Here is a 19,395-nt window from a genome sequence, read left to right on the forward strand (position 1 = left end):
GTATTAGTGTAACCAAACACCCGGAACATTATGAAATTAGTGCACAAACCAAACAAACAACATGCATTAAAGAAGATGCGCTTAGCTGTTTTCAGCATATCACGCGAGCGTTGGGAAGGCGAGGCATTTTGGGAACATCTCAAGACCTCACTCTCAACTCCTGGAGACAAGGGACAAAACTCCAGTATAACACTTATATTACAAAATGGTTACGTTTCTGTGAAGGGAAGGCAAATCCCATTAGTACACCTATTGTGTGGTTGTTAGCTTTATTACACAATTGTTTGTACAGGGATTAAGCTACTCCACATTAAATACCGCAAGGTCGGCTATAAGTTGTTTTCTAAGATTAACTGGAAATACAAATATTCACGATGGTGAAGTGATAAGAAGGTTTACGAAAGGGGTGTTCAATGAGAAACCTCATTTATTAAACAATAAATCAACAAATATTTTTTGTATACGAAAGATCACTCAAATCGAATGTATCGTATTGGTAACGTGTAACCGACATTGCAATCTTCACGACTTAGTATTTCATGTCATCTATAATTCGCGAACGTTGTCATTTTCTGAAAATTGTTCATCCGAAAAATCGCTATTCCGAAATATTGTTTTGGTCCGTACGGTTTCGGATTAACGGTGTTCAACTGTAGTTTATATTTGGTTATTTTTCATATATCATTATCAAATAAACTCTTACACGCAATAACACGTGCAATTCTAATTCTATGCCACCCTTTTTTCATTTACTGATAATTGTTGAATTATATGAAACATAACCTTTTCAAAATACTAGTTGGGATCGTAACATTTAAGAAGTGGATTTCAAAATTCTTCCGAAATTCGGCAGAGATCGATATTTTGTACTAAACCTCGTTCATACAAAACACTGTTCAAATCTCACAGGAGTTCAGTTTCATCATTTGTAATACGTACTGATAACACAATGTACATAAAGGTTGTCTCTTTATGTACATTGTGTTATCAGCACGTCCATTAACCAAAGGATGGTAGCACAAGGATAACAAATAATCACACTCTAAACGAGAGAAACACGCGCCACAGATGCCCTTGCAACATATTTTGTTGTTGTGAATTAAAGCTATTTTCCAAAGTTTCAGTATGCGTTCTTTATTCAAGCTATCGATTAAAAAAGGTTATTTATATATATATATATATAAATACGCGATGCGAAGTATAAACGCCACCGTCGTAATATTACAGTTTTATTTTAAACATATTACCTTTTAAGGTGAATAGTCCAGATTTATTTTATTCTTGTTACTAGTCACAGCGTCACATACCTCTTTAGACACTTTTACGAAAAGCCTAAACAGGCACTGCGATGAATTATATCTGGAATATCCCCACAGCTCTCACATTAGCCGTTTCATTCTTGACCTGCGATAAATGATATCTGGAATAGTCACACAGCTCTCATATTAGCCGTCTCATTCCTGAACTGCGATGAATGATATCTGGAATAGCCCACTGAACTCACATTAGCCGTTTAATTCTTGACCTGCGATAAATGATATCTGGAATAGCCACACAGCTCTCACATTAGCCGTTTCATTCCTGACCTGCGATGAATGACATCTGGAATAGCCCCACTGTTCTCATATAAACCCTGTCATTCGTGATCTGCGATGAATGACATCTGGAATAGCCCCACTGTTCTCATATAAGCCGTTTAATTCGTGACCTGCGATGAATGACATCTGGAATAGCCCACATCTCTCACATTAGCCGTTTAATTATTGACCTGCGATAAATGATATCTGGAATAGCCCCACTGTTCTCATAGAAGCCCTGTCATTCGTGACCTGCGATGAATGACATCTGGAATAGCCCCACAGCTCTCATATTAGCAGTGTCATTCAAGACCTGCGATTAATGACATTTGGAATAGCCCCATAGCTCTCATATTTGCCGTGTCATTCGTGATCTACGATGAATGACATCTGGAATAGCCCCATAGCTCTCATATTAGCCGTGTCATTCAAGACCTGCGATGAATGACATCTGGAATAGCCCCATAGCTCTCATATTAACCGTGTCATTCAAGACCTTCGATGAATGACATCTGGAATAGCCCCATAGCTCTCATATTAGCCGTTTCATTCGTGACCTGCGATGAATGACATCTGAAATAGCCCCACAGCTCTAATATTTTCCGTGTCATTCAAGACCTGCGATGAATGACATCTGGAATAGCCCCATAGCTCTCATATTAGCCGTGTCATTCAAGACCTGCGATGAATGACATCTATAATAGCCCCATAGCTCTCATATTAGCCGTGTCATTCAAGACCTGCGATGAATGACATCTATAATAGCCCCATAGCTCTCATATTAGCCGTTTCATTCGTGACCTGCGATGAATGACATCTATAATAGCCCCATAGCTCTCATATTAACCGTTTCATTCATTACCTGCGATGAATGATATCTGGAATAGCCCCATAGCTCTCATATTAACCGTTTCATTCGTGACCTGCAATGAATGACATCTGGAATAGCCCCATAGCTCTCATATTAGCCGTGTCATTCAAGACCTTCGAAGAATGACATCTGGAATAGCCCCATAGCTCTCATATTAACCGTGCCATTCGTGACCTGCGATAAATGACATCTGGAATAGCCCACAGCTCTCACATTAGCCGTTTCATTCGTGACCTGCGATGAATGACATCTGGAAGAGCCCCATAGCTCTCATATTAACCGTGTCATTCAAGACCTTCGATGAATGACATCTGGAATAGCCCCATAGCTCTCATATTAGCCGTCTCATTTGTGACCTGCGATAAATGACATCTGGAGTATCCACACAGTTTTCAGCCGTCTCATCCGAGACCTGCGATAAATGACATCTATATTAGCCCCACAGCTCTCACATTAGCCGTTTCATTCCTGACCTGCGATGAATGATATCTGGAATAGCCCCACAGCTCTCATATTAGCTGTCTCATTCGTGACCTGCGATGAATGACATCTGGAATAGTCCCACAGCTCTCATAGAAGCCGACTTTTTCAAGCAGTTTTGATAGACCTGGGAAGGAGTTTGTCCTTTGTTTTGCAACTTAATTATGTTGTGGTATCTTATTTGGCCTCCTCTTAAAAACCAAGACATATCCTCGTAAACGCATATTCCGTCCCATTCCACGGGTTGTTTGCGTCGTTGTCTAATTTTAAGTTTACATGGCTGTGTGCCCCGCTTGTTCAAAAATAGCGTCGCCTCTGAAACTTTTGAACGAAGTTAACACTGCTGAAAGTGATTATTGACAATATATTGTGTAAAACAATAACATGACTTGCAAGGTGTTCGGAAAAACCAAGGCGCAATTTTCAAACTGAAGACGTTTCGGTCCCTTACTTAAAAATTGTTTTCATGCTGCAGTTGCTGTATTTATCATAAGCTTTACCTTTTTCCGGTTCGATTTGTATAAGCATCGTTTTTTTAATAAACGTTCACATATTGATTATATTAGTCCGTAAAGGGGCTGGGACCCAAGTGCGGTTTGTGGTTAGCAAGCCAGACAAATGGGTCTACTCCGGGTTTTCCGGTTTTCCCCAACACTACAAGACGACACGCTCGACCAACATCTTGGCAACGAGATTAATAATATATTTTGGAATGATTTGTTTTCCAATCGTTAAATCCATAAATTTCAACGCGGGCAAGCATTACTTTCAATCAAATATTTAACAGTTGAAAGTTGCAGACACGACAATAATAGGCTGTAATTTATTCAGTACCACCTTGTGTCGCTTTTGATGTCATTACTTACTTGAAAAACTACAGAAACAAGGTCAGTAGCCAAAGGTGCAAACATAAACCCCGTTTAATGGCACAGGGTAAACGCAAAAGACATAGAACACAAAAACTAACAGATCACTAACAAGAAACATGGAACAACAGCACAAAACTCCACAAACAACACAGTGCATATCAACTATATAAAAAACTATGTATGTTTAAGAGATAGTACTTTGTAATTTAGTAACTTCTCTTCTGACTGCTATAATGAATACATATTGTTGATGCCGGTCAAACACTAGAATTGTCCATATTTTAAATAGATTTGAAATGTCAGAAGTTAACATGATTCAATGTTTGCTGCAGGCTATTGCATTAATCTAAAAGTTTTCCACAGATTAAGTGTTGGGTTATAGTCAATAAACGATTCGGCTTACTATGAACAGAAGTGAGAATTAACCATTGTTAAACAATTGGCTTATGGGCATTGGTCTGGACTTTTCCATGAAATATCATCAATTATAGTAATATATGATCACATAACGTGACAATAAATTTCAGATAAGGTTGCTGTATATGGAAAACGTGTGAACAACGGATTAAAATTCAATAAACTTCATTAATTTAACAGTTATTTTAAACTTCTGATAGCATATATGTTAACATCTAATAGAAAAGAAGTTTTTAATGCAAGAGACCGTCCGAGGCACTCAATTTTAAGCCCTTGTTTTCTTCTCGTTATTGTTAATGCGTTATCAAATTAAACATGTTAAAGTCTAATATGTTTCTTCGAAATGCGCGAATTATCTGTTGATATTTTTTCAACAGAGTGTCGCTTAGATTTATCAATAATATTTTCACGTTGTTTCCAACACGAGTTGTGGTTAAGTCTGCTGCTGTGACTTTTTCTTTAGGTTCGGTAACACACAAACCGATTCTGACTGGGATAGCTGTGAATCAAACGATCGCACTGACTTGTTACATTTATGGAGGTTCGGCCGGCTCAGTTGGCTGGTACAGGTACGTGTTTAGTTATGTTTTTTCATCGTTATAACATCGCAGATGTGGATCCAGCAATTGACGATAGTTGGAATGTAACCTGACACATTCGCCACATCCCTCTGTATCAAAATCTAGGGTGCAAACTGGCACACGCGCCACATCCCCTCTGTACCGAAATCCAGGGTGCAAGCTGGCAAGTAGCCACATCCCCTCCGTATCGAAAACATAGGGCGCAACCTGGTGCAAGTGCCAATAACACTCTTTACCTAAATCACCTAGGGTCAAATCTTACACATGCGACACTTCCTCTACGAACTGAGAACCTAGGGTGCAACCTGGTGCAAATGCCACTTTTACTCTTTACCTAAATCACATAGGGTGCAAACCGGCACGTGCGGCACTTCCTCTTCGAACCGAGAACCTAGGATTCAAATGGGAACATGCGACACTTTTTCTACGAACCAAGAACCTAGGATACAAACCGGCACATGCGGCACTTCCTCTACGAACCGAAAACCTAGGGTGAAAATTGGCACGAGGGCCACTTCTCTCTCCGTACCGAAAACCTAAGATGCAACCTGCCACATTCTCCACTTCCCATCGGATTCGCAAACCTAGAGCACAGCCTGTTGCATGCGAAAATTCTTCCATTCCGAAAGCCTTGAGCGCAGCATGGCGCGTGCGACTATTTTACACTGTGCCGAAAACCTAGAGCTAACCCTGCCACTTGCGCCACTTCCCCTCGGATCCGAAAACAACGGGTGCAATCTGGCACGAGATCAACTTCCCATCCGAATCGAAAACCTAGGACGCAACCTGGCTCATCTTCCAATTCCCCTCGGAGCGAAGAACCCTTTCAACTGAAATCCTTGGGCGCAAACTGGCACATGCATTCCTACCCCTCGGAACCGAAAACCTAGGTTGCATCCCTAAACATGCGTCCCTTCCCTTCGTAGCCGATAATTTGGGGCGACATCTGGCACGGGACCCATATCACCTCGAAACCGAAAACATACAGTGGAATTTCGCACGGCCCCACTTCCATTCCGAATCGAAAAAGGAACGGGTCCTAGGCCGCAACCAAGCTCATGTGGCACTTCCACTTGAAACCGAAAACCTAGATCGCAACCTGGCACATGCATCCTTTCCCCTAGAAACCGAAAACCTAGGTCGCAAGCTGGCACATAAGACCCTTCCCCTGGAAACCAAAACCCTAGGTCGCAACCTGGCACATGCATCCCTTCCCCTCGAATACGAAGTACTAGGTCGCTACATGGCACATCTCCAAGGTACAGAATATTTAAAGCGGAACCTGGCACACGCGTCCGTTCCCTTCGATACCGAAAACCTAGGGTGCAACCAGGCACACAATTCCCTTCCCCACGGAAATGAAAACCTAGGTCGCAACCTGCAGCATGTGTCCATTCCCCAAGATACAGACTCTCAAGCGGAACCTGGAATATGCGTCTCTTCATCTCGAAACAGAAAACCAAGGGCACAACCTGGTACATGTCTCCCTTCCTCTTGAAGCTGAAAACTTAGGCTGGTTCTGACACATGCGTCTCTTCTTTTCGGATCCGAAAACTTAGGTAACAAGCTGGCACATGCCTTCTTTCCTCTTGGAGCTGAAAACATGCTACCCATCCCCTTAACCGAAATCTCAGGGCTCAACCCTTACCCTCTGAACTTAAAATCTGTATCGTTACTTACAAGAGAAAATTTAATAAGATTTGGGATAAGAAAACATTTGCATATTTTCGGAAAAATCTGTCGACAATATATGTTTTTGTGTCAAAACGGAACTACCTAATCAACCATATATTGTTATATAAGTTATTGATAATTGACGTTTAAATAAAAAAATATATTCAATAAAAGAATGAAAAAAATAATGGGTTAAATTCATTTTCTGGCTACAAAAATGCAAATATCTTTCTTCAAATAACAGCAATAACCTAAAAGCAACAAATCTTTGCTGATGTTTGTAGTACTGACTGTTTTGAAACAAAAACATATTCATTAAGTATAAAATCATTTGCGGATATTTTAAATGCTTTTTGATTGAAACTGTGATTAAATCTTCTTTTGAAAAAAATATTGGCAAACTCCTAATTACACCTACACATGTTGCAACGGATATATGTACTTTGCGTGACCAATATTGAACCCAAACCGGTAAAAATAGATTTAAAAAAATATTTTGGTCCTTCAAGCGACTTTTGCACTGTGTAGGGATTGGTTTGCGTTTGAGACAAACATGATCCTTGCAGTCGTATTTGACGAATATTATGAACATCAAAATTAAACAGGTACAACCCAAATGTGCATGTGTTGAAAAAACTTTTTTCTGCGATTCCATCTGTAATTGTTGTTCAAATGAAAGTTTAATTTAATCCGTAGGAACAAAGGTCGAAAGGTTATTTCCATTGGTTATGTCAACAACAGCTGTGAAACAAGTCCTCCTGAGCTGCCGTTTTCAGCGAAGTGTCTATGTTTGAATATAACCGTGTATAGTTGTACGCTGACAGGTATGTTAAATATACCATATATATTTTGACAACAGGGTATTTATTTAAACAAAAGACCTGTTTTACATGAAGATAAATAGGGATACATTTAATATACTTTTGCTGAAACCACTAGGCCCAGACTCTTGATATGTTGTATGTAGCACCATAGAGTAGTTCTCTAACAAATAAATTCAAATCGTGGCCATGTGGTTAAAGCTGTCACCTTAGAGGGAATCACAAGTTTTCAACAGACTTGTACAAGAGCAATATTCTTGTCTCAAACCACAAGTTTCCGACCGTAACGGTTGATATTTGGTATGAATGATCGTTCGATGGTCCCATACCACGTTTGTCCAAATTATGCCCCTTGTGTAAAAGCTTCCAAACCTTGGTGTTCAAAAGGTTCTAGTCGACTTAAATGGGTTTCTTTAAAAATATTCTTATCTGACACCACTAAGCCAAGACCCTTAATATATTGTAGGTAGCATCATATATTGTTCTCTGCCATGTTCGTTCAAATTATGTCCGTGAGTTCCACAAATGCCCCACCTCGGGAGTCGTAATTTTCATATATACTTATAACAAACAAAAAGTGAAAATATTATTGTTTCAAATCGCATAGCTCAGGTCTATGATAGTTCTGATGTAAAAGTATATGATGATCCTCTATCAAAGAGTGCCCCTTGAGTTAAAGATGGCCCAAACGCTTTTTGACCTTCCTTCTTATTTTCGAAGCTACAACAGTGAAATTTAAACTATGTGCACAGTTTTGAAAACAAATATCAAAGTTGTGGTTAGTGACCATGACATTGAATCTTTGACCCATTTTTTTGTTTTTGAAGCTACAGCATTGAAAACTGACCATATTTACGATGTTATGTATACTTTGTTGAAAAGATTAAAAGTAAGGCATCTTGAGGTTTAGTTCATACACTACTAGAACCCCAGACCCTGAAGTCCGGTTCTGTTGACCGCTCCAATGCGATAACGTTAACATGTTTTGAGTTGTTTATCATATTTTCCATGTGTTGTGTGTAATTTGTCTGTCTGTCTGTCTGTCATGTGTTGTCTTTCATGTAATTTATGTCATGTGCTGTCTGCCATTTGTTTACTGTCATGTGTTGTTTTGTACCGTTTTGCGTTACTCGTTTAGTGCATGCTACGCATGTCATGCCTCTGAACAGGTTATTTTTTCTAGTATTTTACTACAAGGGTTATATTTTTAATAATCTATAAATAAACCTTCAATAACTGAATAAAGAGTATTTGTCAAAGAAAGAATTCAACGCAATATTAACCTGTATATTTATAGACCGTATATTATTTGATGGCATAATACGCGGGAAAACTCACTTAATAAAACGTAATATTGACATATCCATTTACATACCAGAAACAGTTGTTTATCAAATGACAAAATAATAGATCATACAGAATCATATAATCAAGCATGTTTTTTCTCTTTATTAGCCGTAAAATATGCAGGTTATATTTAATGCAAATACAATATTAATTGAATTTGATATGATACAGCTAAAGTAAATGTGTAATACAGACAAAGAACTTAACTGAAAATCTAACCATATTTGTTCGTACGTTGATTGATATGATGATCCAATTACGCTTGTCTTCCCATAGTGGATCCGTCAATGCATAACGGGGACGAATGGGAATGCTCGATTGCAGATAATGGGTTATCTATCAAAAGCAACGGAATAAGGATAGGAGGATCCAACGTTAGCCGGACTGAAACAGGTACAATCAAGTTGAAATGTAATTATATACCCTCTGGTTCTTCGAGACCCTAATTCGTTTGCTAATTTTCATAGGGCTGCACGTTTACAGTTTCTGTTTAAGCACAAAAGCGGCCGCAAATGTTTAATTTGAACGCTCAAATTTGTCTTGAAGTGACAAATGGCCATGTGGATTTAAGCCGACGCAATGTATTAAGTGAGTCTTATTAATAGATTGCCGCTTAAGTTGGTTCAATAGTTAAAGACTGTGAGTAAGAACTTACAGAATAACTGATCTACTCAAATGCATTAAAATATATTTTGTGTAAGAAACTACGAAAAATCTTCAAGATTTTAGTGGGCTACATTATATTGTGTAAACTACCCACTTATAAGGACTGCCACAGCCTATATCAACCACTTCACCTGACTGAAATCACTAACAGCTTGCATCTGATTTTTCTGAAATAAATTAATTCAAAAATTTGAGAACTGCCTTTTCATGAGACAAAACCAATGTTGATCATTAAGGAGCGCTAATGGTGAAATATACTAGAAGTAAAAATTGCCTTTACAAAAAAAAAAGAATTTTGCCTTCCAGTGATTTATTTACTGCCTGTGACTCTTCAGTTGGGAAAAACACTATAAGGTCAAAAGTTGGGAAACATTAATACATTGTTAATTTAAGATTAATATGAATACTGAGAAATGCATTTTTTTAATAAAAAAAAACACTCACGAGCATACGTTTAAAATGGTTGTTGACTGTGTGTTGTTGTATTAGAAGATTGAGTCATTTGACTACAAAACACACACAACTTATAATTTCCTTCTACATTTTGGAACTGCTGTTCTATACTGAAAACTATAAACCATTGACTATGGCACTAATTGTCATGGTAAACGTTTCGCATTTTGAAAACCTGAAAGTTAACTGAAAACAATGGAGCGTCCTGCAAAATGGTCCCGACAAAAAAGACTGTAAACAAATATCCGTTATTTTCTGTTACCCAGACCGGATTTTTGAGCGGACATGAGGAGCGATATAGCAATAAAAAACGCGAAATTAAGTTTGCATGTAAAATTCTAAATAAAAGAAATTGAGGTTATAGTAATGAATGATTTTTGGAGGAAAATAGAGGCTATTTGACGATTTAAAAGAGCCGATGTTCGACCCTATAATCAGCCAACAATTCAGTGCGTTAACCATACGTTTATCCCTCATCATCATCTGTATAATAAAAAGCTATATAAATTTTATGTAGTCAGAAAGTCACCTGATATGCAACTTTCGTAATGTGAGCTAAATTTAGATTATACTTGGATTATAATTTTGGTTTTAATGCATTTTGCAATTGTTTTTCAATCCGGTGGTTGAAAATTTCTAAAAGGTGAACAGAAGCCATTTGGATATACGTACCAAACCATTACTAATCATCACTAGAACATAAAGGGCCTTCATGTATTAAATATTATATATTAAATTGTGACTCATAAGTGTGTTTAAATGTAAGTCTGGTTTTCATGATGTTGCCGCCTTGTGTTGATCACGGCAACCCGGAGATAATCCGATTGTTTGAAGCTTTTTGACCACAAACCAAACTCCCATGTGCTCAGGAAGGATATAACGGATATCGAGCCTTGGTGAAAAGCCTGTTTTGTCAAGTTTCGGATCAATTAACTGCAAATATTGAGATTTATTTGAATCACGTAATAAAATGTCGATATCGTGAATAAAAATCATTAAAAGACTCATCACTTTTGGCAACATTTCCTTGTGAAACTAGTGTATTCACCAATAAATGCCACCCCAAAGTCCGGATCAATACATTATTAATTGTAAATGAACAAATGTTTTAAATGATTTTTTCTCAAGCTTAAACTTCGCACCTTCAAAAAGGGGTTAATCGAGAAGCTGGGCTTTTGCTGACACTGATTTCATCTTATTTGAGATTTTTGTACTTAAAATTGGGACAAAGTATGCAAATTTGGCATGGGGAATGGGTCAGACATTCTAACCCGTGAGATGTGCAGAAAGGGTTAGATGATGCTTAAATGACAAGATGGAATTTGAGGGCATTTTCAGCAAGACCTCACAGTCTATCTGGCTTTTTGTATTATTTGACGTTTGCTTTTGTTTAAAATGTTTTAACAAAATCACGGTATATACATTTGTTGATTTAACAAATTAAATGCTTGTGTTTTTAGTATACGAATTTTGCGTACCTGGATGGCATGTCCTGCTCCTGTCTATGATATGATATTTTAGCAGATGTTTTGATTGCTACGTTATGTTTCTTTTCTAAACATGTAAGCGTTGTGACTCTTGTTCTGTGTTTTCTCCAATATGTGTATCATTTGACATATTATAAATGTATAAATGCCATCTCTATTAAACGACTGGCTCTCTCGACTTGGATTTTATTCTGAGAGGTTTGTTGAAGATTATGTAATTCATAGGCATATCACTGGTAGTTCAGAAAGTTGTTTTTAGATGGGTGTCAAAATTCTTTAAGGTATTTTGACCTCTTAACACTAAGTATAATAAACTCTTTGAAGAAACTTGATCCCTTTAAAAAACGACAACACGGTTAAATTTTACTCACCACTGTATTATTTTACTCTGAATAGGGGAGTCGTAAAATTATGACACGGGAGTCAATATATACTGACCAGGCGTCAAGGGCACTTTTGATGCGCATTTAATGAGATATACTGAGGCACAGGTTTGCAAGGACAAATGGTTAATAAATATTTTGTGTATTTTATTGTAAGTACTTTCAAAAATAACAGTTTGTTATGAATATCTTAGCTGTTATATTTTCTTTAGTGCATAAAATTGCAGCTTTTCCCCATTCGTCTGTACGTCTGTCATACCCTTGCCCGGAGAATAAACTACTGATGTGACACTGTTTAAAATTACTCGTCCCATGGTGATTCATTAAAAAAACATGGCCTTTTATGGGCGGGGCTACTTTTCACAATATGCCTATATGGATAATTTTGAAAAGAGGGCTTGGCTAATTTACCATTTATGTCTTAATGTATATGAAACACTTTGAAAATCATCTCTTCAAAAAGCATTGATCTTATTTAAAACTGATTTCACAAAAATGTTCCTTCGTTGACCTTATATGAAATTCTTTCACCCCATCGTGATTTACTAAAACATGGCAGCCAATGGGCGGGGCTTGTTTTCACTCTATGTCTACATCGAATACTTTCCAGGTCTGATATCAAAATATCAACAATAAATTGTTCCTTAGATTTGATTATGTTTTTTCTATTTTTATTTTTTTCTAAAACAAAGTAAATATTTTTTTTTATAATTATCATAATTTTTACAATCATTTAATACATCAACTTCAAACTTATTCACAATAACAATGTGCTCGTTTGTGACAAGTTTTGTGACATGGCATGTAAATCTGACTTCAATAGTGTAAACGTTATGGCCATTTTTTGTAACTTTTAAAACACACACACATTTATTTCATGTCTTAAAGTGACAATGTTATTCAAATCAAGCATAAACATGTTTAACAAATATATACTTTGAGTGATGAACCTTAAACTACTCACTAAATAATACATTTATAGAAAATATGAATTACTGATAACAAGATTGTAACCGTGTATTTAATAGCTAAAAAGGCATATTTTTTTATATAATTGATAATTGCTTAAAGATTTACTGTGATCTACTATCATCTAATTAGGTAGAAATACCGTGTTTTCTGCGCCTTTATTTCAAATTAAACTCGGTAAAATTCATAAAAACCATTTGGTGGCGTCCATTATGTCTGCAGAACACTGCACTTCTCCAAATGTGCTTCATCATTGTATGACGTTTTTGAAGATTCCATCCAGTAGCTTTTAAATTATTTCACGGACGAGAACAAAAGGGCCAATACGGCCCTATAGTGCTCACCTGGTTGGATACTTATTGATTGGAAGACATAATGGACGCCACCAGATCAAACGCTCTTACTCCCAAATAAGATTTTCCACAATTAGTACAATTGTTTTAATATACCAAACAGGATGAATACATGTCGAAAAAAATGTTTTTTATGAATTTTACCAAGTAAAAGGCCCTACTATCAATTGGTTGTGTTTCAATCACTTATGGACTATCAAAACGGAAACCAGACTGCCTTCTTTCCAAGAAACACACTTGAGCATGACCCCGTCGCCTATGAGTTTTGTCACAATCAAGTTAAACTTAAGGAAGTTATTACCAGATATATATGTGAATAGTTTTATGTTTCAGGGAAGGAAGGTCATAAACAAGAAGAAGAAGGCCATGAACTAGAAAAAGAAAAGAATTATAGCATTGGTTGTTGGCTGGGAGGGTTCTTTGTAATGCTGCTCTCTGGAATCGCGATTAGAATTGCGATCATTTGCTTCATCTTGAAGAAAGATTACTGCAATTTACGAAGACGTTTATGTAAATAATACTGTTAATTTCTTTAATCAAGAGGTAAATGAGGTCGGATGTCGAAAGCAAAAGTGTGTGATGGTTTCTTGTTTTTAAATCCTCTTTGTCTGTTTAACAGGTCTAGGTACATGACCCATATTGTTATATCAGTAGGTCAATGGTCAGAGCCCTAACATATGTCGTCCAATCATTACAGGGAATATGTTAAGCCAACTGCATGGGCATTACAGTGTTTTTTCGGCCCTTGTAGGGCCTGAATTCAGCCCGATTCTCCACCTGAAAAAAGTACAAATTTTCCCCCTACCCAAGTTTAAAATCCCTTTTTATTTTATTTGAGGAGCATTGACCTCATTACATTTAGCAAATGTTTCATATTTAGTGTCATTCGTGGATATGTAATAGGTTTGTTGAATAAAACGTTTGAATACAAGTTGAATATTATGTAAATCATGTTCATAGATTTTTTTTCCAAAACGACGCTATCTTTCCTCTTTTAAAGGGCCCACCAACCTTTCTTTAAAAAAACCCCGCTTATTTATGTTTGGAAATATTTTGATTAAAAGCGTGCTTGCTTCAATGATTTGAGTTTTAGCTGGATATTTCATACACATAGCTATTGTTGCAGAGTGGTTAGATTGGGTGGGTGGGCAGGTGGCACAGACAGGCACAACACAGCCAGACCACATGCATCAGAATAACTATTGTAAAGTAGTGCATACAGTTTATTTGCCTTTCTTGCAGTGAATGATAATGAAACAGATCATGTTCCTAAGGATGATGGCATTCCAGCTGATAAACAAGGATTAATGGAAAAACATGACAATGAAATTCCAGAAACCAATGGTAATAATCAATAATTATACACATGTGGCAGTTTTCTAGAAAATGCTTCTCCTTAGCAAAGCTTGTGAAGTTGTTTTTTTCGGTGAGCAATACCCTAAAATCCCATTCATTGTTCTAACCCGACTAAAAGTGAAAAAGTAGCACGTAGGGGAAGCACGTAACCAGACGCTTGGGCATCTTTGAGGCCTTACAAGTATACTAGTCTACATTTAAATGTTTATAAATAGATTATAGAACTTTTTAATTGGAAATTGTGCGATTTCAAAAACAGCGTTGAACTTTTGAAAAAAAATGTAGCTCGGCAGCTAATTGATTAATAAAGAAATTAAAGAAAAATCACCTGTATTGGGCAAACGTCCTTGATTTAAAACTCGATCTGTATTTACTTATAATTTTTTGGATCAATTTTATGATGATAATAATTTGTCCTCCACAATGTTAACAATATATTGCGATATATTGCAAAACATTGTAATGTTCAAAATAAAAATTGTTTTGGCGCATTTTTCAGCCATTTCAGAAGCCATCGAATTAAGTTATATATTATAAAACGTTATTACAGATGCAGCTTTAGAGAATGGTGGGACCCATGCATACGACACAGGAGAGACAGGTAAAGCAAAATTTTACTTCTATATAAAACATTATGTTGTGTGGAATAAACATAACATTATGGTAATTTAAACTACGCTAATGGGAGCCTCGCTGTATATAACGTACCATTTGGGTCAAAAGTCGCTTTTAACCGACAGTAAAGCACAAATACAGGTGCATCTTAATGTAGTTGATGGTAGTTGACCCAAATGGTATATCAAACTCTACCTGATCAGTTATCAGAGGTTGTTTGTCAGAGGTGAACAAAGTAACCAGTATTTCTTCAAAGCTCATTTAGGTTGTCAGATTCAAATGCTGAGCTGGCATTTAAATTTGGCAGCATGCTAAATCAAAACACATGACATATTACACACAAAACCTATAGATATTATTTTCTTTCATCTGCGGCCTGTATTCCAATCAACACGCTGTGTGCCAGTTTTTAAACCCCATAAGGTATGTCACAGAAGATAAAGAGTGTCAGAATATTAAAAGCAAAGCAGAAGCCGATCTGTGAGGTGTTAATTGTTGTTGTTTTTAAATTTGATATAAACAGCGTAAAGAGGTAAGGGAAGTAACTGCAGCATTAATTTTGTGCAAATTTAATGAGTAATATTTTAAAGAACATCGACTGACAGGTTTAATTAAATTCTGATTATTTATGTGCTTTTATTGCGTCTTAAAGAACGGAATACAGGCCGTTAAAATGACTCTGGTAGCATTAAGGCAACACCTTTGGGTACAATTTGTAAACAATGTTTATTTACATCGTGCAGTATTTAAATTAAGGAGCCAGGCACCTAAATACAATATAAGTAGTCCGAAACTAATTCAATGCGTCTCAGAGTATCTTTTACATCAAACGTTTTGTGAAAATAGTTTAAATTTAAATACTCTGGCTGCATAAATATTCCAGTATACCCCCAACAAAACATAGTGTGTTATTTGGGAAAGGTGAGGTTTTAAGAAAGTGCTTGTCTGTAGATCAAATGGTGGGTCTGTAAGTTTTGTCTGGACCATAACGCTAAACTCTGGTTTAAAACTACCAATTTTAACTCGACCTGGACAGGATTGAAATGACAACATCAAAATGGCAGCATGACATTATTGTTACCATGATTTATCACTTGGATTATCCAGATAAGGCCGATTATAGTGTTTCCATATTTATTTGTAGTAAAGCAACACAATAATAGTTCAATTTCAGTGATTGATTGTAATTTATTTCACTGATGATCACGAAATTTATATTTTTTGACTGTTAAATAAATGTAGGCAATTATAATATATTATCTTTTCTAAAAGTAAAAGTAGTGTGTACTTAATTGGCATAGCAATTGAGTTGCCGTTAGCCTGTGTACTTAAACAGGCAGGGTTTGCCATTCAATCCAAATTACATTATTACAGAAAGTGTAGACAGTCATGATTCAAACGCAATATCGCAACATGCCCAGTCACTCTTACTTATAACTTGTTCCGGTTTGTAAATTTATACAGTATGGACGAGTGTAGTAATGTGAATGTGGTGCTCCTGATTTTTTTCAGGACGTTTGACAAGCTTAGTGGAATATTTGCAGAACTGTTTCCAACATAAACCAGTGAGCCGTGAAGCAGATGAAGCATCCAAGGCCTTCACTGAGCTTTGCCAACTCCACAATGAGGATGAGGACAATATGCAGGACGTGTAGGCCACACAGCTCAGTGAAGGCCATGACTTCATATACCCAACACACATGCCTTATTGTTCATGCTTTGATTGATCTTGTAGTTAGTTTGTATTCATTCCAAATTGTATATTGACATTATGAATTTAACCCTAAGCAGAATTTAATTTTGATTTTTTGACTCCTGTGTTTGTCCCTGTCCATTTTATGAAAACTCGTATATTTAATCACATCATTTAAATAATAAGTTTCTCATTTTCATTAAAATAACTGATGAATATATCTTTTTTTTGACAAACATATTGATTAACTTGTCCAGTTTTGAATATGAGTTAAGAAAAGTTGCTTGCATTTGAAAAAAAATATAATGAAAAGTGTTACTTTAAAATAAAACAATGTACATACTTGTTTTTGACTATTTAATCAGAATGTAGCTTAGATCGGATTAAAACTGCTGTACACATGACACGAAAACACACTTTTAATGAATAATTTGTTAAGACACCATACAACTCGCCCTTTACTAGGCATTGAATAAACAAAGAGTAATTACTCTCAAAATAACAAAAGAGTGGAATGGTTCCTCTTCTACTCAATAAGAAATTATTTATATGAAGCTTAAAGTAATTACCCAAACCACTTTTGGAGTTAAGCTCTGAATAGAAATTCAGTATAAAATGGAAACAAAGAGAAATAACTATAACAATATCAAAGAATGAGTTATGAATCCAGTACATTGCACATATCATCAATTAAATATATTTTAGTGCGAAGTTTGATGTCGATACCTGAATCATTTTGTCCTTGGCGTAAATCAATACATCACAGAAATCGGAATAATTGAGATGACTGTCACACGATTTTACCACAGATTGCATTGCTATAAATGTTTTAAGGAGTTTCCAAACAAGCCTTTTTGAGGTCTACAAATAAACATTGCAATCGCCACTTGTTAAAATTGTATTTCAGTTACATTATGCAGACGCTATCATAGGCGGAACGGACGTTACACACGCATCAAACAATTGACATTTTAATTTTATAATAAAAGCAAAATATTTTAACTGCTTAATGCCTTTCCACATATAATATATTTTTCTTCTGGCATTCCAGCAAATATTGCCATGTCGTCTGAATACAAAAACAATATCAAAGTTATATATTTTAGAGCTATGTCACTAGCTAAACTCGTTTGCTTCAGACCGACTGATATCTCTATGAAGTCTGAGTTTGCAGTGTTTAACCTTTGCCATTACGAAAGTGTAAATATATCTTAATGTTGTCATCATCTTTCCATTGATATCTGATGTGTGCAGATAATATATTTATTAAAATACATGCTAGTAATGGAAAACGTTTGTACTTCTCCTATATATGACCGCATTCAGTTTGGGTAGAGGCGTCTGTCATGTTTCCAAGGTTTCAGAACGAACCAACTGAATTATTCTCGTGATTTACGATATTATGATGGTATTATCAGTTTTTAAAATTGTTTGATAAAAATGGGTATATTAAAAAGCATATATTCAACAAAATTATTTTTATTATACAGCAAACATTAATGAACTGAACCGTTTACAAGACTGCGGAACAAAAGAGCGCATATTCTGTAATTTTTAAACCACACGTAAGCAAACCGAATAAGCAACGTTATCAATTTTAATTATAAGAAGCCCCTAAAGTACCAAGGTTAAATAATACTTCTATAATAACATTTAACGCAGCTTTATTCATATACAAATTTCAAATGCTATTCAATTAAGTGTGCAAAGTTTGATAATTTCAATCACATAAAAACAAACTACAGAAGGTAATGCTATTCACAAATCTAATGAATTCGAATATAAATTTATTTAAGCCACATACAGAATGTATCTTCAATTAAGTCACGATTGTATCTCTATGGTCAAGTACCAACGCAAAGTTGATAGGAACCTGTTTTTATGAGTTTTTCGTTAATAATTAAAGTCTGGATTTGTGTTACAAATAATACCACTGTTTTTTGTCTATAAATGTTTGAAATTCCCATTAAAAAGATAACTAGTTTGTGTTTGAAATATAAATTAAATAATATTACACACTGTCTATCAATTTTTGAAATTCCCATTATAAACATGATTGTTATATATATATATATATATATATATATATATATATATATATATATATAAATGAAACAATCATATTATATTTTAGATGTTCTGATTTTCAAAATTCAGACAACAAATAACAATTTACGGTGAGCACAATCGAATATTTTTTTATAGTAACGTAATTTACATTTAATGTAAATTATTAGATCTGTTTCGTTTTGTTCTTTTGGAATGAATATGTTTGGAATATTAATGTCTTAGTGAAATTTTAAGGTACACTACTATACAACACGAATATTACCTAAAACATTTCACATGATTCATTATCATTTAGGAAACATGTAGCAATAATACAAAAGGGTTTGGAATATCAGACAAAATACTCCTACGAGTTCAAATTGTCAGAAAAAAAGTATTTTTCACAACAACAAATTCAGAATGAAAACATATCCCAGTACAAAACAATTGTAAAACTAACAAATAATCAAACATGAGCTTATATACTTCTTTATAGTACAAAATTCCAAATTGCAATGCACGTGATTTAAGTTTCATATTCAAACATTTGCGTTTGGGGGAGTTATCAAACCTGTTCATAAGTCAACTAGTGTCAGAATCCCCAAGTTCGTATATTTTGACTAGTCCCAAAATACATTAGTTCGTCATCTAAGCAAAACATGTGTTCAGCGTTAATCCAAGTAAAGACGTCTTTGTTTGGCCATTTGAATGCTGGGTATACATTGCCATTTCTG

The 19,395-nt window shown here is 35.6% G+C and overlaps 1 protein-coding gene across 4 annotated transcripts in view; it reads left to right on the top strand.

The window, feature by feature from the left end:
- Window positions 1-16,717, top strand: part of LOC128222560 (uncharacterized) — a 114,795-nt gene extending 98,078 nt beyond the window's left edge. For 3 of the 4 annotated variants that reach the window (XM_052931633.1, XM_052931631.1, XM_052931632.1), the window contains 7 exons: window positions 4,678-4,783; window positions 7,166-7,293; window positions 8,914-9,030; window positions 13,282-13,458; window positions 14,191-14,292; window positions 14,855-14,905; window positions 16,432-16,717. In XM_052931633.1, coding sequence (XP_052787593.1) covers window positions 4,678-4,783; window positions 7,166-7,293; window positions 8,914-9,030; window positions 13,282-13,458; window positions 14,191-14,292; window positions 14,855-14,905; window positions 16,432-16,574 — 824 coding nt within the window. In that variant the 3' untranslated portion in view covers window positions 16,575-16,717. The remainder of the gene's footprint in view (window positions 1-4,677; window positions 4,784-7,165; window positions 7,294-8,913; window positions 9,031-13,281; window positions 13,459-14,190; window positions 14,293-14,854; window positions 14,906-16,431) is intronic. The other variant, XM_052931634.1, reaches the window with a different exon arrangement.
- The last annotated feature ends 2,678 nt before the right edge of the window (window positions 16,718-19,395 follow it).

Source organism: Mya arenaria, chromosome 16 (assembly GCF_026914265.1).
Source record: "Mya arenaria isolate MELC-2E11 chromosome 16, ASM2691426v1".
In the NCBI taxonomy this organism is placed as follows: Eukaryota; Metazoa; Mollusca; class Bivalvia; order Myida; family Myidae; genus Mya; species Mya arenaria.